The sequence below is a fragment of the Leptonychotes weddellii genome, chromosome 2, assembly GCF_054177405.1.
Source record: "Leptonychotes weddellii isolate Sample4059 chromosome 2, ASM5417740v2, whole genome shotgun sequence".
NCBI lineage: Eukaryota > Metazoa > Chordata > Mammalia > Carnivora > Phocidae > Leptonychotes > Leptonychotes weddellii.
In genome coordinates, this window is record NC_138370.1 from 41379795 (window position 1) to 41406607 (window position 26813).

Here is a 26813-nt window from a genome sequence, read left to right on the forward strand (position 1 = left end):
TGGAATATTACTCAGCCGTCAGAAAAGAGGAATACCCACCATTTGCATCGACATGGATGGAACTGGAGGGGATTATGCTAAGTGAAATAAGTCAAGCAGAGAAAGACAATTATCATATGGTTTCACTTATATGTGGAACATAAGGAATAGCATGGAGGACATTAGGAGAAGGAAGGGAAAAATGAAGGGGGCGGGAATCAGAGCAGGAGATGAACCATGAGAGACTATGGACTCTGGGAAACAAACTGAGGGTTTCAGAGGGGAGGAGCATGGGGGGATGGGTTAGCCTGGTGATGGGTATTAAGGAGGGCATGTATTGCATGGAGCACTGGGTGTTATACACAAACAATGAATCATGGAACACTACATCAAAAACTAATGATGCACTGTATGGTGACTAACATAACATAATAAAAAAAAAGAGTGGATTAGAAAATCATCGGCATCCATCACACATTTAGGATTAGTTGGGTTATGGATGGATGTGTGAACTAGTTGCGATGTAAAATACATTAGTATAGGTCATGGTCAAAAAGCCTGGGAAAGACTGACCTAGTTCAGCCTGCTCACTTTACAACTGAGTGTACTAAGGTTCGGACAATGATTTTTCCCTAGGTTACAGAGTGTTAATGGGCGAGCTGGGACTAAACCCAAGTTTTTTTCCGACTCTCAGTTCCCACTATCAAGCTTAATTGACTGCAGAGAAAACCAGGAAAAAAAACCCATGAGTATTAATACTCATAGTAGGGGGTAGTACTCCCACTGTAATAACAACAGTACTCTTTCTAGCATGCCTACTGGGTGCCAGGAGCCTCTTTTCAAAGTGCTTTTGATATATTAACTTATTTAAATCTCATAACAACCCAATGGGGCAGGCATACTTATTTCCCCCATTTTCAGATGACGAAACTCAAGTAAAGAAAGATCAAGTAACTTGGTCAACATCTCATAGTTGGTAATGGAGAAAAGGGGTTTCAAACGCACCCAGGCTGGCTTCAAAGTCCATTGTTACCCAGTATAAGGTACTGTGTGATGCTGCCTGTGTTACTATTCTCCCTACATGCTATAATGCCAACACAGTATATACTAATATGCATGTGTAATAATATAACTAATCAGACACTTACTTCTTCCACCAGTCACATGTCCTTGAGCAGTGATTCCATATTTACCATGCCATTTAGATACTTGACTAAAACTGAAGTAATCCTATTTCCCCCCACAATTAAGATCCCCTCCAAGATTTCATGTCTCTGTCATCATTCATTCATTCATTCACTTATCATTTGCATATTTAAAAACATGCATTTGCAGAATGGAAGGGAGTAGGCAGAATTTTTTTTCAAAAATTGTGCATAAAGCCCTTCCTTGTTCCAAAAAGGATTAAGGCAGTTTACAAGGATACAGAAAATACAGTAAGAAAATAGTAGATGCCAACAAGATAAAGGAAGAACCGGTGAGAGATGCTAAATGGAGGCAGGAATGAAACTAACAGAAAAATGCTTTCTGGAAAGTCTATACAGTAGCTGCAAGTGGACCACAGATCTGTCTCCAGGTTTTCATTTTAATTAGCTTCAAATTCATATATCTTGCAATGAGATGACAGCTCACTCTCAGTCTGCATTAACTACCTCTTGAGAGCAACTTTAATTACTTTCAGATTCACAGTCTCCTTAAGGTGAAAACAAACTAATTCCTCAAGGCATACCTCTTTCTGCAACTAAGACAGAAAATAATTTCTGCGTGTGTTGATGTTGTGTAATGGATTGAACAATGTCCTCAACAGCACCCCTACAATAAGCGCAGGGGAAATTTCGTGGCACTGTTTCCAACAGGTGGTCCCAATAAAGTCCAAGGGCATCACACTCTTAATTCTGAGATGCATAATGAGATCAGTAATCTGCCATCTAAATGGATATGGGCTCTGAGCACACTGTTCTCTGATTGCAGAGTCAAAGACAGACCTGTTTGGAATGAGGTGATCAAAAAAAGGGGTGCTCAGTTCAAACGACATTTGGATCACTTGGTATTCAGCTCTCCCCAGGCTGAGGCCACTCCAGCTCTTGGGAGTCAGACCTTCCTTTGCATAAGCAGACTCTACTCTGGCACATAGCATTAGCTACATCATACTGTCCTAATGTGTATGTGTGCTCATGCTTTGAAACCCTCCCAGAGTAGGAAACACATTTCATGATTCTTTTTATTCGCATGCTATGGACTGAATGTTTTCATCCTCCCAAATTCATATGTTGAAATCTTAACCTGCAATATCTAACCTAAACCATTTCTTCAGGAACTCTCCCTGCTCCAGTTCTGTAGTCTACATCGCCATAAAACTCCAGCTTTCCAAGAAATCAGAGACTGAGATGTTTGCACTTCCCCTTTCTGCTACTACATCTTCATAGCAGGAATTCAAATTCCTTAGTAGTGTCATGACAGGAGAAAGGTGGAAGACGTTCTTCCTGACCACCCTTTGTCACCACAGTCATGTCCCAGAATAGTCATGAGTAACAGTGACCCTCCTCTAACACTTTCACTCCATCACATCTTTCCTAAAGTGCTGGACCAAGGACCTCATAACCCATGACCATCCATTCTCAACTCTCTTGTTCATGAACTCAAGCCTGATGGTCGATACTGTCCAAAACTCAACGTGGAATAGAACAAAAACATAATATGGAACCATCAGTCTAGGTAATAAGCAATGGGTTGAAGTAGATAGAAAGTCTTAGAGGAATTTGGGGGTGGAAAGAAGGGACTGATGCAGCCTCCTTGAGAGATGTTGGAAGGCTGTGTGCGTAGAAACTGGTGATATTGCGGGAATATCAGGAAAGTTCCCAAGAGGATGCTGGTCAGGAATGGATAGGTAGATGGTGGGTAGAAAGCCCAACTGAGAAAATAGTTTGGGTGAAAATAATTTAAATCCAGATGGTTGGATCAGACAGGGGAAGCCAGGATGATGCATATACACGAGGTATAGTATTTGCCTTTTATTTCAAATACTTGGACAAAGAGATGAACTGAGAGAAGTCTCATGTGAGGTTTTATAAGAGTAATATTGTTATGTAGTTAGATTATAATTTTGCAATATTGAAACACAGTAAGAGTGAGCATTTGTCCCCCTGTAGTTTTTTACCCATCATTTATTCAGACATGGCACTTGGTTGCACTGGATGGTTTTGTCATCCAGTTGTAGGACGTATGAGCTCCGTGTCAACAAAGAGGTTTGAAGTCTGAGAGTGGTTCAGACAGAACTCCTCCTGTCTCAGTCACTCTGGGCTACTATAACAAAATACCACAGACTGGGTGGTTTAAACAACAGACATTTATCTGTCACAGTTGTGGAGACTGGGAAGTCCAAGATCAAGGTGTGGGCCGATTTGGCTGTTGCTAAGGGCTGTTTTCCTGGCTTGTAGATGACCCCTTTTCTCTGTGTCCTCACATGGCAGATCTCTCTCTCTCTCTCTCTCTCCTTTCCCTCTCCCTCTCCCTCTCCTGTCTCTTCTTATAAGGGCACTAATCTCATCATGAGGGCCCTACTCTCATGACATAATAACCTCCCAAAGGCCCCACCTGCAAATACCATCATATTGAAGGATAGGGCTTCAACATATAAATGGGGGGGAGCACGGCACAATTCAGTCCTTAGGACCTCTTGTGCAAGGCGACCTCAGCAGGGCAATGAAGAACATGTTCTGCCCAAGATTGGGGAAGCAGCCACAGCAGAACTCCTAACAGAAGGCCAGGCAAGCTCTGGTTTACACTGAATCATGGATGTCCCCATGGTCTTGGTATTTTCACAAAAGGAGCAACACTGGAGGTCTTCAATCAGGGTAATCTGAAGAAACTTCCTACCTAAGGTCAGGCAAAGGCTCCTTGAAGAACCCCAGACTTGTCCACCACATCCCTAAGTCCCCTCCCTAGGGGAGAGGCAGCTGGTGACTATATTTTTCTTTGGCCATCCTCATCAAACCCCTCCCAGAGGCCAGCACGATTTTCCAGACAAGAACCTAGGGAGGGGAGAGTGGCCATGCCACAGAGCCAAGAGCTAAATTATGATGCTCTGTTTCATCAGATTAGTTTAAATCCACGCCAAACTGTCATGCCACCCAGGCAATCTGGTACCCAGAAACTTCAGGCTCAAAGGTGATCATAATGATCAATATCTTCCCCAGGTTTCCACACAGAACAGCTAAGGAAGCATGGCAACATTTTGGTTAGATTGGAAAACCGTGTTCCACCCGCTCTGAAACTTCCAGGATGTCATCATAAATCCCATTCAACCTCCAAGTTGACTAAGCCAGGAGAAAATTCTTTCTGCATCATGCCAGGCAACACTACTTGTTAGGAACTCTCCTGTTTTGAATGGAAATCTGTCTCCTTACAAAATCCACCCATTTGTCTACTTCTACCCTCTGAGGCCACACAGAACATGCCTGCTCTTTTCCATATGGCAACCCTCCAGGCACCAGAAGAGAACCTTCCTTCTTTGGCAGGTCTTCTCTTCCCAAGAGATGATGCCCTTCCAGGCCTTCCAGGATCCAGAGACCTGCCTCAGGGTCCTCATCTGTCTGGCTCTCTCTTCGAGACCCTCTTCTGTCACCTAAAAGTTCCTATTCGGCAGAGAGATTGTAGTACCATAGCCTAGCTTTCCTGCTGGGCTGAAACCGTTTCCAGAAATTCTGGAAATTTGTTATGGTTGTGGCTGCCAAGACCACAAAACCCAGATCCCAATCTCCCACTGAGCAGCCCAAGAACATGTTCAAATCATCCTCTGGCTGGATATTATCCCTGGGTCCTTGAGATGAATCATGAGTTTCTCTCACTGTTGCTGTTGGCCACCCCCCTCGCCCCCAGGTCAATGGGTGGTGGGACAGACACCACCCCTAATGATGCCCTTTGCCCTGAGTGTAGAGCCCTGAAGGTGAAGGCAGCATTGAACCTCCCACCACAGGAGTGATGACTACGCTCACTTGACAGAAAGTGAGACAAGACCAGTGAGGTCCTGGGCATCTGCCTCATGATTTCCAGCGAAGGGTCATCTGCAAGTGCTTAACCTCCAGATCCCTGTCCTAGAGTTAACTCAAGGACCCCACCCTCAACCATCTAAGTCATCTCAGCCTGGCTAGCAGCCTTGCTCTGACCAACCCCCCTCCGTGCAACATCCACACGTCCACTGAGTGTGCGTCCTCTAGATCAGCACAGCATTTGTGTGTCAACATACAGTCGCCATCATCATCCCTATCACATTCCACCTTAGGACAGGGCTCTATCTGTGTGCCTCTGCTTTGCCTCCCAACTGGGAGCTTCTTGAAAGAAGCCCGTGCGTCTTATTTAGTTGTGTCTCCACTCCTGGCATGGAGCCTGACACAAAGTAGGCACTCATGTAGGACAGGTGAGGTTGAAATAAACTGATCCCTTGGCTTTACTTTGTCAACACTTACGTACCTCCATTGAGAAAGGTGGGAATTGTGTACCTCTCCCTCTGGCTGGGAGTCAGGAGAGACCACCACACCTCTGCCCTATCTGTTTCACCAACTATATCATAAGGGAGTAACCTTTGAGTGGTGAGCTAGGCTGCTCAAAGCATGGGGGTCCTCCATTTGATCCTTTTCTAAGTCCATGAGCTCTGCATCTTCTTGGCCGGAGAACGTGCTCCCAACTCCAGCATCTAACCAGCCTGTCTTGCAGATGGAAACTGGGGAGAAGAACCCAGCTAGACTGGGGCAAACCCATCTCACCCTCAGTAATTGCAAAAGGGCAGCAGGCTTATTATGACTCTGATTAGCCTCAGCGGCAAAATGTCTCATGACTATTTTCATCATCCCCAGGAAAGGGAGCTTAGCCTGCTCTGTGCAAACCACAGCACAGAGCTCCAGGGAGGGCCAGTGTGATGTACCAAGTCACACAATGATGTGGGAAAAATCAGAAGCCACTGGGAGCAGCTAGGTCTCTGCTCCTGGACTCAAAGATTTCCCAAGATCACACAGCCCCTGCCAACGTCTCATCCCACATGAAATGGGCAATGCTGCCTAGAGTTGTGCTGGTCTGAAAGACCAGCCAGCTTCCTCCTTTGTGGTTTCCATGGTGACAGGGGCAGTGTTTGGGCTTATGACTGGGGAAATGAAGAGCAGAGGCTCCAGCTCTCAGGTTCCCATCTGCTCTTGCTCCCTACACACCTCCCGCTGCATCCTTGAAGGCCAGATGAGGAAAGGGTGCCCTTACCTGCTAAGATGAAGATGCCCACAAGAATCAGGAAGACCAGAAGGTAGAGCCCAAGGACAGCATGCTTCAGGGCTGACAGGGAGCCCAGCTGAGTGCAGCAGCCTCCTGCTCGTCGTTTGTGGCATGGACCTAGACAACAAGGGTAAGAAGAGGAGGGGAAAATAAAACACTTGAAAACCCCATGGTGGTTTTATTTTTCTTTTGGTCTCATCTCTCCTGATGCATGGAGATGTTCACATGGAACCTCTCATACACCTTCTGCACATCTGTAATGCAGCTGTAACAATGGGGAGCTTTCCAGAACATGACAAGCTTTTGAGCTTCTAGCTCTCCTCCCACCTTCTGCATTCATAAACAAGCCAGAAAGGCATGCCCACAGCTCACGTGCCCAACAAACCCACCCTTCTGGAGCCCATCCAAGCAACAGAGAACGCTCAAATAGGCTGGAATATGTGTCCTTTACAAAGCATCATTGTCCCATGGGACCCAGAGAATATGGAGAAAATTTAAAACAGGGGTTGCAAAGTTTAACTTCTACAGTGGCCAGGAAGGGGTGGAAATGAGCAAAGTGGGCCACGTGGGCCTGGGGAACCAAACAGCACATGTCCACTGTGGAAGAGGTTGTGATGTAGGAGTAAGGGCCAGGTGTTGCCAGAGACAGAATTTTCAAGACAAGCCAGAAGCAACAGAAGTTGACAACAACTAATAATAATAATAAAAGACAAAAAACTTACAAAACACTAGGGAGTGTAAACAAAACACACTTACATGCCAGATCTGACCACCAGTTAGCAACCACAGGTTTAGATTAACAGGAAGACATAGTAACTTCATTCTGTGAAACTAACAAGGCTCACCGGCTTCTGGCATATATGGAACAGCAAAATATCAGTGCTCTACTGGACCTCATGGATCTTTTAGTCCAACCCCTTCAGTTTACAGATAAAGGATGCCATATGTTAGTGGCAAACCCTAGGTGAGGGCGCGGGTACCCTGACCCCTGGTCATCGTTCAGCTGGACTCCTCCTTCAAGGCAACCTTCTCAGATGGCCTGTGCAGAAGCTGGGAAGCCACTAACCTCCATCTGCTATGTCAACTGACAGCGGAAAGAAGAGATGCTGTCCTGCCCTGACTCCCAGCAGGGCAGGTAGGAATCAGTAAAGGGCATTTTTTTCAAAACATGCATGCCCCTATTATCCTTATTCTCCCTCTCCTGTGAGGGACAATGTTGCTAACTAACTGGAGTGTGCTAGACGTGGAGGAAGATGTGGGAGCAGAAAAAGGTTGAAATAACTGATATTCCAAAATGTTTTTTATTTATTATTTATTTTTAAATTTTTACAACTTTTTTTCGAAGATTTTATTTATTTATCTGAGAAAGAGAGAGAGAGAGCACGAGGAAAGGGGAGGAAGGGAGAAGCAGACTCCCTCCTGAGCAAGGAGCCCGATGTGGGACTTGATCCCAGGACTGTGGGATCATGACCTGAGCTGAAGGCAGATACTTAACTGACTGAGCCACCCAGGTGCCCCTCCGAAATGTTTTTAAAGATGGCATGATGTTTGTAATTCCTTGGGAACTTCGGGTTTGCAAGTGAGGTGCTTCAGGGGCTACTCATTACCTCTCAGGTACCATGACCACCTCTGGGGCCTTTGGGAGGTTTGGTTACCGGGAGGGAGAGGATGGGTGACCACATTGGTGTCCTGGCTCCCCAGAGGTAGTGTTGAGTGAAGACATTTTCCCACTCATTTACTCCATTTCACTGAAAATACTGCTGCTAAAACAGCTAAGTAGAACTATTACATAATGATTCCATAAAACATCGGGTACAATTTGGAGCGAGTTGATAAAGAAATACAAAGTCAAACACCATTCTCATCAACCCTCAACTGTTTGCAAATTTTGAAAAGTTAACCTGCTTTTCCACTAAGACTTGAGCAGAGTACATCTTTTTAACTTCCCCTGAGTCTCCTTTTCCAGGATGTTCTATCCTTTGTACACAATAGAATCTGAAGGCTTCTTGTTGCATTTCACCTTTTTTTGTTGTTCTCAGGAGAGCGGCTGGCTCCCTGGTTGCAACTTAGTAGAGACAAGGCTATTTTCCTAGAGTCCAAATGGTAGGCACAGCATTGGATACTACACAAATACGAGTTCTTGTTATCCTGATGGTTGTCCTAGCTCTCCTGCTCTATGCCCTGCTTCCTCTTGAGATGGTGACAGTGCTCCTGATGACAGTGCTCACCTAACTGCCTAGAAGGGTCAGAAGATGCTCATGCTGAAATGCCATTATCCTGATGTTTATCCCAAACCAATCTTGGGCTCTTCCTTCATTGCCTTTGTTGGGGCAAACTGCAATGATAAAGCCCTATTTTTTTCCCATCAAGAAAAAATACTTCCCTTCCCCTTTATCTGAGGCTTCTGTTTAACAGCCAGCACCCACTGGTGACAGGTCCCTTCATCAACTAACGCACAACACAGGCCTTCTTCTTAGAGAGCTTCATTTTTTTTAGCAAGACTCAGCTTTGTACATTAAACAAAATCTGCCTTCAATAGAACATATAAAAATTTCAAACAGAGGTTTTCCACAAATGCATTAGACAAGCAGGTCATGAATGATCCTGGCAAGATAGCTAGAGAATGTGATTATAAGGGGAAAAAAGACAATTTAGGGGAAAGACAAGTTACTAAGTCTGCTTAAAACACATTTACTTACTTTTTAATTTAATGTGGCAGCAGCATGTTAGCTGGGTAAACCATTCAAATTATTTAGGCTTAGTGGAAGATTAAAAACACTCCAAAATGATACAGTCAGTAAAACCAAGGCAAAAAGTATGTTCACTTACTTGTAAGAAAAAAAAAAAGAAAGAAAGAAAAGAAAAGAAATGAAAAAACATGGAGGACGTTTACATGCATATTACTAAGTGAAAGAAGCCAACCTGAAAAGGCTACATGCTTTATGATTCCACATGACATTCTGGAAAAGGCATGGGTTAGAGGGGAGGAGGGATGACTAGGAGGAGCAGACAGGATTTTTAGGGTGGTGAAACTACTCCATATTATACTATAATTATGGACACATATCATTGTATGTTTGTCTAAACCCACTAAATACATAACACCAAGGGTGAATCCTAATGTAGACTATGGACTTGGGGTGATAGTGATGTGTTAATGTAAGTTCATCAATTCTAACAAATGTACCACGCTGGTGGGGGATGTTGCTATTGAGGGAGGCTGTGCATGTGGGGAGGCAGGGAGTATATGGGAATGCTCTGTACTTCCCACTTATTTTTGCTGTAAACCTAAAACCACTATGAAAAATAAAGTCTATTTTAAAAAAGTAGAAGTGTTGACTTATTGCTTATTGGGGTAAAAACTTTCCCAGGCATTTACTGACCACCCACTATCAATTGCCCTACTGTAGCAGCCAGCCTTCAAGATGGCCCCCAATGATCCCTGCCCCCTTATGTAGTCTCCTTCTGCACTGCACCAGGATTTGGTTGGTGTGATCCACAGAAGTGATAGCGTGTCACTTCTGAGATTACACAAAAGACACACTGGCTTCTCCTTACTCACTTTCTCTCTCTTGGAACATCCATTTGGGGGGAAGCTGGGGAGGGGGACCCTATGAAGAGGCTACTTGGTAAGGAACTGAGGCCTTTAGCCTACAGCCACGTGAGTGAGCCTAGGAGCAGATTCACCAGCCATATCAAGCCTCTAGATAACCACACTCTGGCCAAGATCTTGTCAGCAGTCTCATGAGAGGCCATGGGCCAGAACAAAGCTAAGCTGCTCCCAGATTCCTGCCAGATTATATTATATGTAAACACACATATATGTAAACATATAATTTTGATCTGAAAAAGTAGCCAAAATCTTGGCTTTCCTTGCACACCCATGGCTTCCTCAGAAACTGGGAAGATAATAAGTCTTTGTTGTTTTAAGCTGCTCAGTTTGGGGATAACTTCTTATGCAGCAACAGATCGCTAATACACTTACGACAGACACCCTAAAGGGCAAAGACAACAAGCTGCATGAGGGAGAGACAGTGTCGGCCTGTTCGCCTTCACCTTCCCAGTTCCTAGCCCAGTGCCCGGCATGTAGTAGGCATTCAGAATATTTGTTGAATGAGGACTTAAAATATGGCCGCAGCCCTTCAGAGGCTCACATCCGAGGGGAAGAAGACACGTCAACAGGCATCGGTTACGCAGGTGTGAATGAAACCGGTATGGAATAGAGAGATGGCCCAAGTACAGTGTTGTGTGGCAGAGAAAGTGATTCATTCTGTGTCAGGAAGTGGTTCCCAGAGCGTGCATGAAGAAGGCGGCCACTCAGCAGAGCTGAGAAGGACAGGCCTTCCTAGATGAGCTAGAATCCACTATCGCTCCCGTCAGCGTCGTGGTCTGATTTACGGCTACGATAAATTTGAAAACTGTGACTTTAAGACAAAAACTTTCTTCCTCCATGTGAGAACAGTTATGAGCAAAGCATCAGGCAAAGCTGTTAGTTATTAAACATAGCTGTTGTTTGCAGACATGGTCGCACACAAGACCAGATCGAGGGAGGAAATGGCACACACACAAAACAAACAAACAAAAAGCTCTTCCAAGATCCAGGGGTATCAAGCAAAAGGTTTTTCCATCTTGCAGTGGCCTCCCGAAGTGAGGGTGGCTTCGCAGGAGATCAGAAAACCAAGAGAGGGGGCCTTGGGGAGAGCAAGGCCAGTGGCTCCAAGGAAAAAAATAGAAACTAAAAAAGAAATGCAAAGTGACTTGCAGAGCTGGCCCTGGAGTACCAGGCTGGAAGATGTTGTTTATCTCAGCATGGGGCCTATGGCTTCCTGATCAGCTGGAAGGAGATAGATGGTTTCCCCACCTCCAGACATTCTGTCTGCATGTACCCTGCACAATTTTGCCACAGCCCGGTATCTCTGGGCTATTATTTAATTTGCCACTCATTATTTTTTTTTTTTGAACCTTAACTTATTTGAGAAGGAAATTTTATATCACTGTAAGTGGACAATTAGTATCTTCCTATTACACATTAAAATAAATCCCTAGCTATTAGAATCACAAATTTATACCTGTATATCATTTAAAGTCCTCTTGAGTATGACTGTACTGTATATAGCCACATTCTGAGAAACACTGACTCCAGTGAGAGTAATTAAATCACAATACAACGACCATCAGCAAGACGAAATTGGTTTCATTTATAGAGAAGGAGATTTCATTTATAGAGAAGCAAGACCAAACTTTTTAGATGTTCAAGATTAAGAATATTCTAGGGGTGCCTGGGTGGCTCAGTTGGTTAAGCAGCTGACTCTTGATTTTGGCTCAGGTCATGATCTCAGGATCCTGGGACTGAGTCCTGCATCAGGCTCCCAGCTCAGCGCGGCATCTGCTTGAGGATTCTCCCTTTGCCCCTCCCCCCCGGCTTGCGCTATTTCTCTCTCTCTCTCAAATAAATAAATCTTAAAAAAACACAGAATACTCTAAAAGGTAGAACATTAGGGATTAGGTGCCACTGAAAGAATGATGTCAGAACCTTACGTACATCGCTTGCACTAACCTTATTATTCACAATCATCTATTTAAACTTGTTTGCCAACGTGTCTGAAAAGTCCTCTGGGGGCAAGGTGTGTCTCACTGACCACACTCTACCCATCAACCAGCCCACAGCAGAACCACCATACGGTTCTTTGCAGGAATGAAGACATGTGTAAGGCGTTTATTTTTGCTGCAAAGGTCCTGTCTCACATTTGTCTTATGCGAAATAGTTGATACATTTCTGTCGGCTGTGAAAACCATATCTTTGAGCAAAATTTGGGTCTTTAAATTAAACAAAATCTTGGCTTTCCTTGCTCACCCACGATGTCAGATTGCCACATAGTGCCCATATAGGTAAACTGTGGGAGCAGTTCATGAGGGTTGAACTGACGCTAATCCTGGCTGAGTAGTACAATCATGCATGGAACATCTTAGCCATCCTGGGGCCTGAGCCCCACCCCCGGGCCTTACGATTCTGATTCCAGATGAAATCACACATCTATGGTGCAGAGATACACAGTTCTGGAGTAAGGCATTTGTTACATCAAAAGAGAATGTGAAGACACATTCTTGGAAAATCCATGAAAAGCCTTACTATTGCAAGAGCTTAGTTTAGATTTTTAATTTTGATTCCTTTTTAATAAGACACATTCAAATGAGGTTCTCCCAAACAACTTTATTATTCCCAGGTTAAAATTGTGAAGGGTTCCTTTTAATCATGGGAACGAGAGTCTCTCCGCCCCCACCCCCACCCCAAAGAGTTTGGGCTACAGTACTGTCTGTTGAGGGTGGGTGGGGGGGTGCGTGGGAGCAAGGGTTAAAGAACAGAAAAGGAAAATTTATCTCTAAGCCACTCAACCCCAACAGCTGAGCTGAGAATGCCCCGGGAGATGGTCCCTAGTGTCAGGGACACACTATGGTGGGAGCCTTGGCAACTCTGATTCCCTGTTTCCTCACATACTCATTGGGGGGAAAGCATGAATTTGGGGCTCTGTAGAGGTAGGTTCAAAGCCTGCCTCTGTCTTGTGTTAACTGTGAAACACAGGAAAACATTCTGCATTATTCCCGTCATCAGTTTAGCCTTTCCTTGAAAAAAATAAGTTTTCAATTTCTTAATCATAAGTTTAGAGCATTTGGGGAGTTCTCTGTTTGAATTTATTTTCCTCCCATTAAAAAAAAAAACAAATTGATTAAAAATGAGTATTTACTTCTTTCCAAAGAACCAGGTTCTAAATAACATAGAAAACAGGATGCAAGTGATTCAATGGTCACCTACTTCTATTTTGCCAACAAGAAACACTCAGTCATTTTCCTTTTGTTCTCTTTGGTCCCAAAGCTCATAAATAGTAGGTGGAAATAAGGGTTGATTGCTGGGAGGGACCTCCGGGGCTCATCTCATCCAAGGATCTTGTTAAAACCACCCAAGGCTGACTTCATCAACCTCACTCTGGTTACTCACCACTCAGATTGTTCATTGTAATAGGCAGCCCCAAATAACCTCTGTCTTTGAAGCTGCCCTTCCTTTCTGGCTTTAATGGGCACCACTGTTTACTTTCCTTAGGTAAAGGGAAGAGGAGGGTGTGAGGCCGAGACACCGACAGGGAGAGCTGTGCACCTGCACTTGAACCTGACCTAAGTCAGGGAGGGTCCTGAACCACCTGCTGCGTGACAGGGAGCAACAGTCACCCGTGCCCGATGGCACCACAGACCTGGGCCCCCGAGGCACATGACCCAGTGAGGGTGACCCGCAAAGGTGACCACGGTCTTCTGCACGATCAGATGAGTCTGGGACTTTCACGTCCGTTTCTAGGAAAGGGAGCCGGGTGGAAGGCAGGATGACCAGAGCTAATTCGGTTTAGATGTTGTGACGATCTAGAACAGTTTCTTCTGGTACTTCTGGAGATATCTTGCAATTTTGTAATGTCCCTGCAGTATTTGTTATTCTTCTCAGCCCCTATCTATTTCCCAAGTTACTCTGCATAAAAGTTTTTGAAAACAATCAAGGGCTTGTGTGCTTATTTTCAGCAGGAGGAAGGGACTCTGGCTGGGGTGCATATTATTTTGCAGCTGGGCTGCGGAATGGAGAGAGAAAGCCAGGAGGGAGGGGAGATGAGGGCAGTCAAGGTGAGCTGGCGGGTCACGGGGACCCAGGAGAAAGGGAGGGGCCGTGGAGTCCCCAGGAAGCAGACAGAAGCCGGTAGAAGACACCCCTACTCTTGCCCAAACATGGCAGTGCGTGGATTGGAAGAAATGCTGTCAATGCAGTCACTCGAACAGCGGGCTCAGGGCTCTGCCTAAATTGGGGCCAAAAAGACACTCCTCCTACAGAGTGGTCCTCGGGCCCTCTCAAAAAGATTCGCAATTCTTCTCCTGGCCCCTTGTCAGAGGAGATAGATCATCTGCTGATGTGTTTGCAGTGTGGGAGCCAGGGCTTGGCTCTGTTCAGTTTTAAGTCACTACCCTTCCCAGGTCGCCAGTGGAACCTCCCTCCCATTGCCTGGTCGCCTTGGTCTGGTGAATTGGTCCAGCCTCAGGGCAGGAACGGATACATTTAACACCCCCTGTCTCATTCCCCCAACGCCCCCAGTTGAGGTGGGAGGGCCATCTGGGTGTCTGGTTTGGAAGAGGAAGGCTAAGATCCCAACCAATGCCACCTGTATGGGACCGAGCTGGAAGTGTCCGTGAAGCCTACAGGCTCAGCAGCCTCCAGCTCTGTGGCCTCTGCTGGAAAACAGAGCTGGCTGAGCCACACAGAAGGGGGTGCAGTGGATCTGAGTGAAGACGATGGACCTCAGATCCACGGACCCTTTGTCACCTGGTAAGGCCTGGAATGAGCAACAGTTATCATGCATAGAGTTTTGTTGGGAAACTGGCCCATTACGGTACAGGTAATAATGTGAATAGAATTGTACCCATAAATCAATGAAGAAAAATACCGATTTGCCGAGGGCCAGCGCCCGGAGAGCAGCAGCTGTGCTTCCTTTCTGTATCCCACAGGTCTTGGCCTACAGAGCAGGTGCTCAATTAACATCTACTGGCTGTGGTTAAATGAGGCTAATAAAAAAAAAAAAATGAGGCTAATAAACTAAAGGCAGATTTACTGGGTACCCCAAACCATTATTTAGGCTTTTGTAATAACCATGTTTTCTGGTTTCTGTATTTGATACTTAACCATCTTGGGGCCTTGCTGACTCTGGAGATTGCCCCTCCCAGGGATGGGTCAAATAAAGAAACTCGCCTGCAAGCAAGCCTTTCATGTGCAGACCACCCAGTCAACAGCCCATAGGACCACTACCTCCTTTACCACTTCCTCCCTCCAGGCCACTATCCACCTGCCCTTTCAGCCCAGGGCCAGGTACCAGACAACCAGAGACAGCCGTAGGTCCCAGAGTCTGCTGAAATTATTCAAGCTATTGCATCCCAAGCTTGCTCACTGCCTCACCCACCCAACCCCCTCCCGTGGCATGGGGTGGTGTGAGCAACAAACTATCTTTTTTTTTTTTTAAAGAGTTATTTCTTTTTAATTGTTTTTAAAGAGAGAGAGCAAGCGGATGGGGAGGGGCAGAGGGAGAGGGAGAGAGAATCTTAAGCAGACTTCATGCTCAGCTCGGAGCCTGATGTGGGGCTCCATCTCCCAATTCTGAGCTGAAATCAAGAGTCGGACGCTTGGCCGACTGAGTCATCCAGGCCCCCACAAACCATCTGTTCAATGGCAGTCCTCCCCTGACCTATTGGCCTCACCATACATGAATAATAATAAAGCCTACATTTTATTTTAATTTTTTTAAGATTTTATTTATTTATTTGACAGAGAGAGACAGAGAGAGAGCACAAGCAGGAAGAGCGGCAGGCAGAAGGAGAGGGAAAAGCAGGCTTCCCACTGAGCAGGGAGCCCGACGTGGGGCTTGATTCCCAGGACCCTCAGATCATAACCTGAGCTGAAGGCAGACGTTTAACTGACTGAGCCACCCAGGCTCCCCAAAGCCTACATTTTAAAATTGCTTTGGAACCTCCAACAATAAGTCACAACAGAATAACAGCTGCTCCCCCACCAAGCACCTATTCTGGGCTGAGTGCTTAGATAACATTAATTCTAAGCACAACAACAATCACAAAGACAGGTATTATTACTTCTGTTTTATAGATGATACAGCTGAGCCTCAGAAAGGTTAGGTCATTGACCCAAAGTGGCAGGGCTGCGGGGCGCCTGGGTGGCTCAGTCTGTTAAGCGTCTGCCTTCAGCTCAGATCGTGATCCCAGAGTGCTGGGATAGAGCCCCGCATCGGGCTCCCTGCTCAGCTAGGAGTCTGGTTCTCTCTCTCCCTCTGACCCTCTCCCGACTCATGATCTCTCTCACTCTCGCGCTCATTCTCCCTCTCTCTCTCTCTGATAAAATCTTTAAAAAAAAAAAAAAAAGTGGCAGGGCTGGGATGTTTCAGCCTTGCCACAAGGAGGAGATGTGAGGTCCAGGATTGGGGTCCTGGTGCGCATAATGGGGAAGTCAGGGGAAGGAACCTAAGGACCGTTTATTCGTCCATTTGGCAACCATTTCTTGAGCGAGATGTAGTGGCTAAGACTGCCGACTCCCGGACTCCATCTGCATGGACCAGTTAGTCTGGCCATGGAAAGGGAAGCTCTCTGTCCCTCAGCTAGCCCCTGCCAAGACTGATGACAAGAGCGTGCAGGAGAACGTGGAGAGCGTGCAGGAGAACCCCGTGGCTGTCTGCCTTATCTCAGCTTTACCCTAACACAGGAACTGCAACCAGGGAGCTTGTGGTAGGACTAATCCCCTAACCACTCAATTCACCTTGGTATCCAGGTGCTGTTCCATTTCTGGGTTTCCTTCAGTGATGGAATTTTGCCCCTCAAAAAAAAAGGTGCATCACCTCCTAGAATCTAGGATCTAAACTAGCTACAAACACGACGTTGGAGCTTTGAAAACTTATCTAGAAATAGAGTAGTGAGAACAACCATTTTTTAATTCCTGATCACAAAACAGAACTCCTTTACCAGGAGGACCATCTGCAGAGGGCAGGGAAAGGGCACGCTCAACAAGCCAAAGGTCCCAGAGGCGGCCCTGGGCATCTGCAAGGCAGGAGGGCAGGCTCTTCTCATGTCCATATCCAACCACTGGCAAGGCAGCTCCCTTCTTATCTTTATCCGTCAATGCCCTTCGGGGACTCCCAATATAAGCCTACATGTTAAAAGCAACTCCCCCTGGACACCCTGGAAATGCTTTACATACTTCAGACGTTATATTTACATCTTAATAGATGTCCTTAGGTCAGAGCTGCGGGGTCATCATAACTCTGGAGGGAAGAAATGAATTCCCACACTTGGCAGAGTATACAGAGGTCAAACGGGACTGGAGGACCAAGAGGCCAAAATACAACTCACTGGGCAAGGGGGACAAGGTCAAGCTCACTTGTGGGCAAACCATGAGATCACCTTCAAACAGAGACACTTTTTAAGAGCGAATTGTGCTCTATTAATCACTATGCAGAAAGAGAGGGCATAAGCCAAGAAAGTTCGTGCATACTGGAGTGTATGGCCCTCGTCGGGAAAGCTTGTCCTCAGTTTCCCTTGCCCTTAGTAATTCTCTTTAGTCTGCCCTTCCTTATCTGATTGCTGACATCAGCCCCCTTTAGGTCTCTAGTATGTTCTCTTTTCCTAGTCCCTCCTCCATCAGTTAGATTCCTTGTGCTCCCCAAGGTGACAGGTGAATGATAGAAACTAACCCACACCCAGGTGTCGGAAGAGGCCCACAGCCAGCCCCTTCCCAGCAGCCTCTTCTCTTAACAGCACTTTCCAAAGACAAGGCTTCTGCGTGGGCACTCGGAGCCTCTTGGCTTTCTCGGCTTGAATGGATCTCAAGCCAGAAAGCAGGAAGTGGGAAGGCCCGGGAGCACGAAGGCTGCAGGACACTGTGTGGAGGCTGGGACCATCACACGCCCCCATCAGCTCTGTGAGCCTTAGGTTAACGTGTGGAGCTGGGCCCCGTCCTCACAGCTGTGTTTATATCTTCCAAACCCCATGGCGGAATCTGCACGTGGAGGGTAGACTCCAGGCCAGAAGTCCCAAGAGGTAGTTAGTGGGGGCAGGCGTGCTGCGGAGGGCGGGGCACTTCTCCGACCCGAGGTCTGCCCTGAGGTTCAGGTCCCAGACTTCCCTCTGAAGCCATTTAAGACCCTGTCCCTGTGCTCTTGTCCAAGCCTCTTTGCATTTATATCTATTTCCTGCCAGTGTCACCTCTTGGAATAATTCATTCCATCTGTTTCCTGCATCACTGCCATTATTCCCACGGCCCCACCCTGGCTTTGTCATCACCCAGAACGTCTCCACCTCTGAAACCTTAAACTCCAAGAAACCACACTCCTAGCCCTCGCTGCCACCAGCACGGCTCTTGGTCTTACAGGGGCCGCAAGGCCTGGCGCGGGAGGGAACGGGTTGAGCTGCGCAGAGGGGTGGGGTTTAAGGACCAGACAACCTGGCCTATTTCAACCGAGGGCCCGCCTCTGACTGGCTGGGTGACCTTGGGCAACTGACCTCACCGAAGACTTCACCTTCTCATCCACAAACTGGGGATAATAATATACACTGAAGCTGAATGGAGACATATACTGAGGCCCCGAGCACAAGTGCCTGCCTGTACCACGTGCCCACCCAGGGGGACACCCCGTATGATCACTCTGTTATGATCACTTCTCACCACCCTGCTACGGGCCCCGCCACGTCCCCTGGCCTCCCCTGACTTCCTTGCCTCCATAAGAGCCATAATGAACTCCAGAGCTCCTGATGCTGCAGGACAAGGCCCCCCCACCCCTGCCCACACACCACCCTGGTGGGCAGAGAGGTTGCCCTAGGACTCTGTGTGCTCCTGGCAAGACCCCTCCTACAAACACAGCCTCACCATCCATTTCTGCCCTGAAACCAGCATGACCAATCTCACTGAGTCCTGGGTCTTGGCTTCCAGCAGCCCCACAGAAGCCCCAGAACCCTCAGGACTCCCCATCACCCACAAAAATCCCCAAACAGCCTTGTTTATCCTCCTTTGACCATTTCCCTGCCCAGTTACTGAAACCTTCCCACGGTTGCAGCCCTTGGACCTCCCAGCCGGCCATCTAAAAAAAATCTCTAATTTTGTCAACCTCTGCTCTGAATATTTCTTCCACTTTCTTCTTTTTGTTTTCATTGAAACCTGTTTCCCTTGCCTTCCCAAGTGTGGCTTTCTCCCTCCCCTTCTCATACAACTGGACTAAGGGTGCAGTAGGTATTTTTCTTTGCTCCTCGCTGCTATTTCCAGAACGTTCTCTCTCTCTTCTCTCCTCCCCATCTTGGACTCTCACATCGCAACTGCACACTTCTCATTGCTAAGGGACATCTGCTCACCCTTCCCCTCTCTCTGCTCACTCGCTCTCTCTCAGTCTCCATTTCAAACTCTTCCTGACCTCCTTTCCTCTCTTGATTTCAACCTCCGCCCTGACGCACTTGAAATGTGGGCCAAACTGAGCTGGGCTTAAAATGCAAAATACACACTGGATTGTGAAGGCTCAGCATGGAAAAAAAATAGAAATACTTCAATCATTTTTTTTATAGTGATTACATATCAAAATGATAATATTTTGGATATGTTAGAGCATATAAAATATATTACCATACCTAAATGAGTTTCATCTGTGTCTCCACCTCTTTGTGTGGCTACTAGAAAGTTTAAAATTGCAGATGTGGCTCACATTCCATTTCTATTCATTTTATCAATAATTGAAACCCTTTCTTAATCCCCATTTCAAGTGTCCTAGGTAATTACCACCTCTCCCGTCTTCCTGAGGGGGGCTCCCTCAAGAACTCTGACTCCGGTACTTCCTGACTGCACCCTGGACCCTTCCCCCCTCCCCCCACCCCTCCACCCCCCCATCCCTCCACTCCCCCCTCAGTCCTTCCTTCCCTCCTTGTCCCATTTACATTCCCTGATTTGCGCTACTCACTTGCTAGACACACCCTCAATCCCCTGCCCCTCTCTGGCATCTCACACTTGGCAAAACTAAATCTGGTTAGAGCTAACTCTGCGTGCGACTCTGCATTTCCATCCACATAGCTGAGCATAGCCAGAAACGGAAACCCATGCCACCGTGCTTGCCGGGCTGGCTTAAAGCTCATGACCAATAGACCCATCCAGGAGGCTTGCTACCTGTTCCTAGGCCAACCACACACTCATCCCTGGACACCTGTCTCATCCCTCCTCCTCCATCTTTGCTTTCCCAGTTGAGAAAACAGAAGCAATAAGAAGAGAGCTTTCCTTAGGGACACCTGGGTGGCTCAGTCAGTTGAGCGTCTGCCTTCGGCTCAGGTCGTGATCCCAGGGTCCTGGGATCGAGCCCCTCATTGGGCTCCCTGCTCAGCGGGGAGTCTGCTTCTCCCTCTCCCACTCCCCCTGCTTATGTTCCCTCTCTCGCTGTGTCTCTCTCTGTCAAATAAATAAATAAAATCTTAAAAAAAAAAAAAAAGAAGAGAGCTTTCCTTAAACTCCCCCCATACTGTAGCCACTGACCTGGGTCCAGGCCCTAGCACTTTGCCTTCCCCTTTGTCACTGGAGTCGAACCATCTGTGCTCTTGCCTGAGCCAACACCCCTGACTCACATCAGATTCCTTCTCGTACTTACTCAAGGACGTAATTCCAGCACGTCTACTTAGCCAGTGTTTCCCTCTGCACAGTATCACTCCATCAGCATAAACCATACTCTTTCTTCCATCTTAAAATAAACATCTTTCTTGACCTCCATTCCCCTCCATTTCTCTGTCCTCTTGAACAGCAGAACTTCTTGAAAGAATCATAGGTACCCACTGCATCCAATTCTTCTCCTCCTGTTCTGTTCTGAACCCACTCCATTTAGCCTCCTCCCATCCTCGAAAGCAGAGTCTGCATTGGGTCTTCACCCTCTCTTTTAAGACAGACTTAATCCACTGCACTCTGGCTTCTCTCCCACTCCACTGAAATGGCTCAGCAGAGGTAATTGCTAGAAAATCGAATGTCCTACTACAGCTAGAGTGACCATCTTAAAATGGAAATCAGACCTTATCCTTTCACTACTTTGAAACCCTTTGCTGGCTTCCTATTGCCTCTGGAGACCCAAATTCCTATGGATGCTACAGAAGACCTTCCATGACTTGGCTTTAGCTTCAATATAATTAAGAATGTGGGCTGTAGAGTCAGTTAATCCTGACGCCAATCACTATATATTGAATGTCTGTATCCCCCCCCAAATTAATATGTTGCAGCCAATGTGATGATAATTGGAGGTAAGGCCTGTGGGAGGTGATCAGGTCATGAGGGTAGAGTCATGAATGGGATCCATGCTCTCATAGAAGAGACCACAGATAGCTCCCTCTCCCCTTCCACTATGTTAGGACAATAAGAGGATGGCCATCTATGAAGAGGCCAGCTAAGAGGGTCTTCACCAGACACGGAATCTGCCTTGAACTTGGACCTCTCACCTCCAGAACTGTGAGAAACAAATGCCTGTCGTTTATAGGCCACCCAGTCTGTGGTATTGCCATAGCAGCCCCACTAAACAAAGACACCGTTCCCTCCTAACTGTGAGCTCAGGCATTACCAGGTCTCTGAGCCTTGGTTTCCTCAGATATCACTTGGCTCTAATAACAGGACTCATTTCACTGGTTGATGTAAGGATCAGATGAGCTCACACTTGTCAAACGCTTAGAGCAGTGCCTGGCCTAGCAGAGCTCAAAAAGTAAACGTTCAGGGCCTCCTCCCACTGTCCCTCCACAGCCCGAGCTCTGGGCTACCTCCCTTGACTGGGAAAGCCTGCTGTGCCCTTTCTAGCAGGCACACTGCTATCTGCCTTTCCATAGTTCACTCTCGCGGCTAGTCCTGCAGGACGCCTTCCTTCCTCCCCAAGGCAGACTTAGGACTCCTTCTCTCCTCTATCTATACTTTGCACCCAATTCCATTAGAGCATGAATCAAATTATAATGCAGGACTGGTCTACCTGTCTGTGTCTTCGGGGGCCTTTAAGTCCCTTGAGGGCAGGAACCATGACCTTTTATTTCTGCATGCACCAGCAGCACCATAAAACCTGCCATCTTAGGATGAAAGAAGTCACTGTTGCTTTTGTCTTAAACTCACCTCTTTAAGCATTCCTTCACCTGGTACTTATGGATTTGGTGAACAAGAATATGTTGCATTCAGGGCGCCTGGGTGGCTCAGTTGGTTAAGCAACTGCCTTCGGCTCAGGTCATGATCCTGGAGTTCTGGGATCGAGTCCCGCATCGGGCTCCCTGCTCAGCAGGGAGTCTGCTTCTCCCTCTGACCCTCCCCCCTCTCATGCTCACTCTATCTCATTCTCTCTCTCAAATAAATAAATAAAATCTTAAAAAAAAAAAAAAGAATATGTTGCATTCATTCAACAAGCAATGGTACCTGCCATACGGAAGACACAGTGCTAGGTGTTGGGAATATTAAGATGAATTTAAGGCAGACAGCATCTGCACTCGAGGGGCTTATGGTCCAGAGGGACTCAAGTGCACACAGCTGCAGCACAGTGTGAATGGAGGGGCTGACAAGGCCCAAGAAGGCCAGGCCAAAGGCCTGGGAAAGAGACAGAGAGAAGCCGGGGCTTCTAGACTCGGGGGGCAGCAATCATGCTGTTTATTGTCTGACACCAGGAATCAACACCAGATAAACTTGGGAACGAGGTAGGAATGAAGCTCACCGTCCTAGAGACTGAGAACAGAGAATGTGGAGGAAGCAGGGTGCCTTGGGCAGGCCCCAGGGTGGAAGCAGACAGAGGGATGTAACCAAACTTCTCCTAAGATCAAACATGGATGGAGTGCTCGGTATATATCGGGCCCTGTTAAAAGGACTTGAGGTGGAATAACTCAGGTAACTCTTACAGTAACCCTGAGTCGGGGGCTATTAGCTCATTGTCTAGAGGAGGGGAAGCTGAGGCTAAGGAGGGGTTCGGGGCTTCCCAGCCAGCACGCAGCAGCGCTGGAGTTGGAATCCAGCCTGTCTGGCTCCAGTGCATGGTTTTACCACCATGCAATGCCAGCCCCGCAATGGAGAAGACAAGACCATTAAGGATGTTAAGTTTGGATTAGGTACCTGGGGCGAGCGAGGCTATATGTGCTCTGCACCAACCGTGTGGTCCAAACCCTGAGTGTCTTTCCCACCGGATCACCTCTAGGTAAGTAAACTTTGCATGTGGATCGATGTTGTGCTGGTCTACCATGGGGAGAGCAGGGGACAGGCTAACCACAGTGACAGTGAAATGACAGAGGGCAGGGCCATGTCTCATGCCTCCTGGCACCTCTCCCTGCACATAGCGAGTGCAAAGCCCCTGTAGGGGGCCTGCAAATCACCTTTCTTATTGAAAGATGAGGATGAAAAAATGAGTGAACGAATGAATGAATGAGCAAGGGAATGAAGGCCAAGAACCACCTGAGCAGGGTCCCTGGGTGGGGAGAAGTGGGTGATGTGATGAGGAATAGCCATGCCCTGACTCAGCACACCTCCACTCAGGGCATCTCCTGCAGCTCCCTTCCCACGTATGGTGCTGCTGACCCCACAGACCTCCTCCCAGCACCCCCACTCCAGAGTGTGCCAGGCCAGGGGACAGGTCAGCACCATTCCCCTCAGAGCCATCCTCACTGCCCTCACTCCCTAGAGTAATGCCACATGAAACATGCTGTGGTTAAGAGGCTGGGGGCTTGGATGAAGGAAGGAGCAGAAGCTCCTTTTGTGCCCCCTTATGTCGGAAGGAGCCCTTGGGGCCTCTGGGCTCCTCTCACTCTTCCCTCCACAAGACACCAGCCTCCACCCAGGGACAATGAAACTCATCCCTTGATTCTTCTGGTGGCAAACCTCAGGAAGGCCCTTCGGAGCCTCCTGCTTCTGATCAGGGTAGGGAATGGATAGACTCACACATGCCCCAGAACAAGCAGCCCTCGGGATCTAGAACATTTCTTACAGATTCTACTATCTGGGGACAAGGACTAAAAGACTTTGTTTGATTTCCCCGAAAATCTAGGCTTCACAAGGGAGCCCACTAACCAAAACTCTGCTTAAGAACCAGCCTTAAGATACCCTGAGAAGTGATGCGGGTGTTTCCTGGGAGACCCTGGGGGGACCGCAGTTGCTTCAGACCTCCTCTTGTGCTCTTCTTCTTCCTCACTTCCCCAGGATTTACAAGGGACTCTCCAAAGGGCAGGGAAGTGAAATGTGTATCTAGAGTCTACTGTGCACAAGGTGCTTTACGTTGGTTATGTCACCTGATTCTCCCATGGCTCTTGTGCGGTAACATTATTCCCATTTTGTAGATGGGGACACTGAGGATTAGAAAGTCAAGGCCCCAGGGAAACAGATGGGCCAGTCAAAATAAGACACTTCACAGGATTTAATCAAGGAATATGGGCAAAGTGTGGCCAGGGTGTGAAATGCCCACCAAGGCTAGAGTGGTGCCATCTGGATGTGACCACCCCAGCCCCCAGGGTTAAGGAGGGGAACAGCTGCTGGAACCTGGAAGGAAAAAGCCATGTGGAAGGATGGCTTATAAGGGGCTGTGACCTTGGGTGGAGGGACACAGGCAGCCCAAGATGACCCCTTAAGGCAGGACCTGGGAGAATAAATATTCGACCCTCCATGTCTTCCATCCTTCTACCTCCTGCCAGGACCGCTCCCCAGTGGCCAACCCAGCGAGGCAGAGAGTGGGGTGAATGGTAGCCTGTGGGAATGGGGGAGGGGAGCAAACACAAGACACCCTTGCACGGAGCCCAGACCAGCCAAACTTCAATGTCTAGGCTCTTGTCACCTCCCCAGGCTGTTCCCCATCTTACAGAGGGGCAGCCCATTGGGCAAGAGAGACCCAGGACCCAGCCTGGCCACCCGGTGACCACGACCACAGATGGATGGAGCAGCGCTTTGCTCTGTGCTCTTGGACACACCCCCGAGAGCACCACGGTGCCGCACCCCTTAATACCTCGGCTCTCCTCCCGCTCCAGTGCCTGATTCTCCAACCTGTAGAGGGCGGTGACCCTCCGCAAAGAGGCCCCAGCCAGACCCGCCCAGGAAACCCACCCCTGACCTTGGGCGGCTGCCCGGCAGCCCTGAGCTGCGCCAAGATGAACCAGGGCAATCTGATTGATGAGAAGGCAAATGAGGGGGTTCCCCGAGGAGAATAATTTAATTTTATGGGGAAGGAACGCCGGAGCGGGGGCCTCGGGCCCTACACTCAGCAAGCAGCCTGGCTGCAGGCACGGGGCGCAGCCCGGAGCATGTGTAACTCATTACCTCTGCGAGCCTCCCATTTGCGGCCGCCGGATGACGCCGTGAGCGTGCAGGAGTGTCTGAGGCCGCAGGGTGAACATGACTACAATATTTTTCTGACACTAACACCTTTCTCTGGCCCTCAGGAAGGACCGTGGAGGAGCCAGGCCCAGCCAAACACCACCCACACCCCGCCCTCCGCCTTCTCCGCCTCCTGGCGTCAGACCCAAGAGGCCTACAGCTACACAGACAGGAAAAGAAAGGCCACACGGGGGAAGGTGAGAGCAGAGGGGAAGAGGGAGGGAAGGGGGGGAGAGGGGCAAGCGGGTCCAGCTGGCCCCCATTTGGGTTTCTGTTCAAAGAGAGGTAGAAGTGGTCGAGGAGGTCATAGGAGGCTGGGCTCGGGGAACTTGGAGGTTGCCTTCTGCCATCAGCCCTTCCATGCAATTCCAGCAAGACAGTTGGAATGGAAGCTATTCCCCCTGGTGGCACAGAGGGGAGGCCGCCCTGCCCTTGGGGCGTGCCCATCAACAGGGGGCTCCCATGGGGATGCTGACAGCTCAGACCCAAGGGAGGAGGCAGGGTCCTGAGACACGGCCCAACAAGGGGTGTGGGGCGGGGGCGGGGGGTGGCGGGGAGGTCCCAAGATGTCCGGGAGCAGGGGCTGTGGGCGAGCGCCCTGCAGGATGTGGGGATGCACCATGCAGGAGCTGGGTGAGATGGCCTCTTATGGAGGGGACAGAGGAACCAAGGCAGGTAACAGCCCCTCCCCCTCCCCTCTCACCTGCTACCGGAGAAAGAAGGGGAGAGATAAAGACAGGGTAGGAGGGAAAGAGAAGACAAGTTAGGAAAGGAGGGGGGAGGGGGAGGGAGAGGAGGGGAGGGGGATTCTCAGTGCATCACCTCCGAAATAACAAGTTTACGTCCTCATGTCTTTAAAGTCCCACCTGCATTCAAGTCTGAGTCACACTTTAATATCTGTGCTGCATTTTTGCAACTTTGCTTCCCCAGATCCTAATAACCCCAGGGCCAATTGGAGACACCACCTCTCCCCCCCATCTCCTTTCCTTCAAGGGGAAAATCCTGGAAGGGACTCAGAGCCGCTGCAAGGCCTACTGGACGTTACCATTTAAATCTACTCAGGGCCCATGAGGCGGCTCGGGCCTCCCTCCCTTTCCCCATCTCTGTCCACCCTCTGCTTTCCCATCAGCCTCCCTCTCCCCCCACAGCCCTTCGTCTCCCTCTCCAGGTACACTCTCCAGAGATGAGGATCAAAGAACAAAATCCTGGGGAAACAGATCCAATCTGGCTTGAATTTCCTCAAGTAAGAGCTCACTGGTTTCCTCTTAGAAATGAAAGGGAAGGGGGGAAAAGTCAAACCAGAAACCCACAAGCTTAGGTGGCTGATTTCATCTCAACACTCTGGTCTCTCCGGATTCCTCACGCCAACCCCCCACCCCCAATGCCTGGAGGCCAGATCACGGAAGAGTGGGGGAGACCAGACAATTTAGAGATCAGGCTTAGGATGGATTTGTTTTGCCACCTTTAGATTTCAAGAACCCAATGTCCATTCATTCATTCATTCATTCATCCAATAAGGAATTAGTGAGCACCTACTATGTGCCAGGCTTAAGAGACATCAGTGAACAAAACAGAGATACCCGCCTTTGTCAAGCCTATATTCTTCCCTCAAGGAACAGACAGTAAATATAAGCATAATAAATAAGAATTACATAGTGTGTTAGGGGGGAATAGGACT

At 48.1% G+C, this 26813-nt stretch overlaps 1 protein-coding gene across 1 annotated transcript in view; it reads right to left on the reverse strand.

The window, feature by feature from the left end:
* SCARA5 (scavenger receptor class A member 5) overlaps positions 1 to 26813 on the reverse strand; it is an 89721-nt gene that overhangs the window by 55097 nt on the left and 7811 nt on the right. The window contains exon 3 of the mRNA XM_081810538.1: positions 6226 to 6354. Within this exon, the coding sequence (XP_081666664.1) occupies positions 6226 to 6354 (129 nt within the window). The remainder of the gene's footprint in view (positions 1 to 6225; positions 6355 to 26813) is intronic.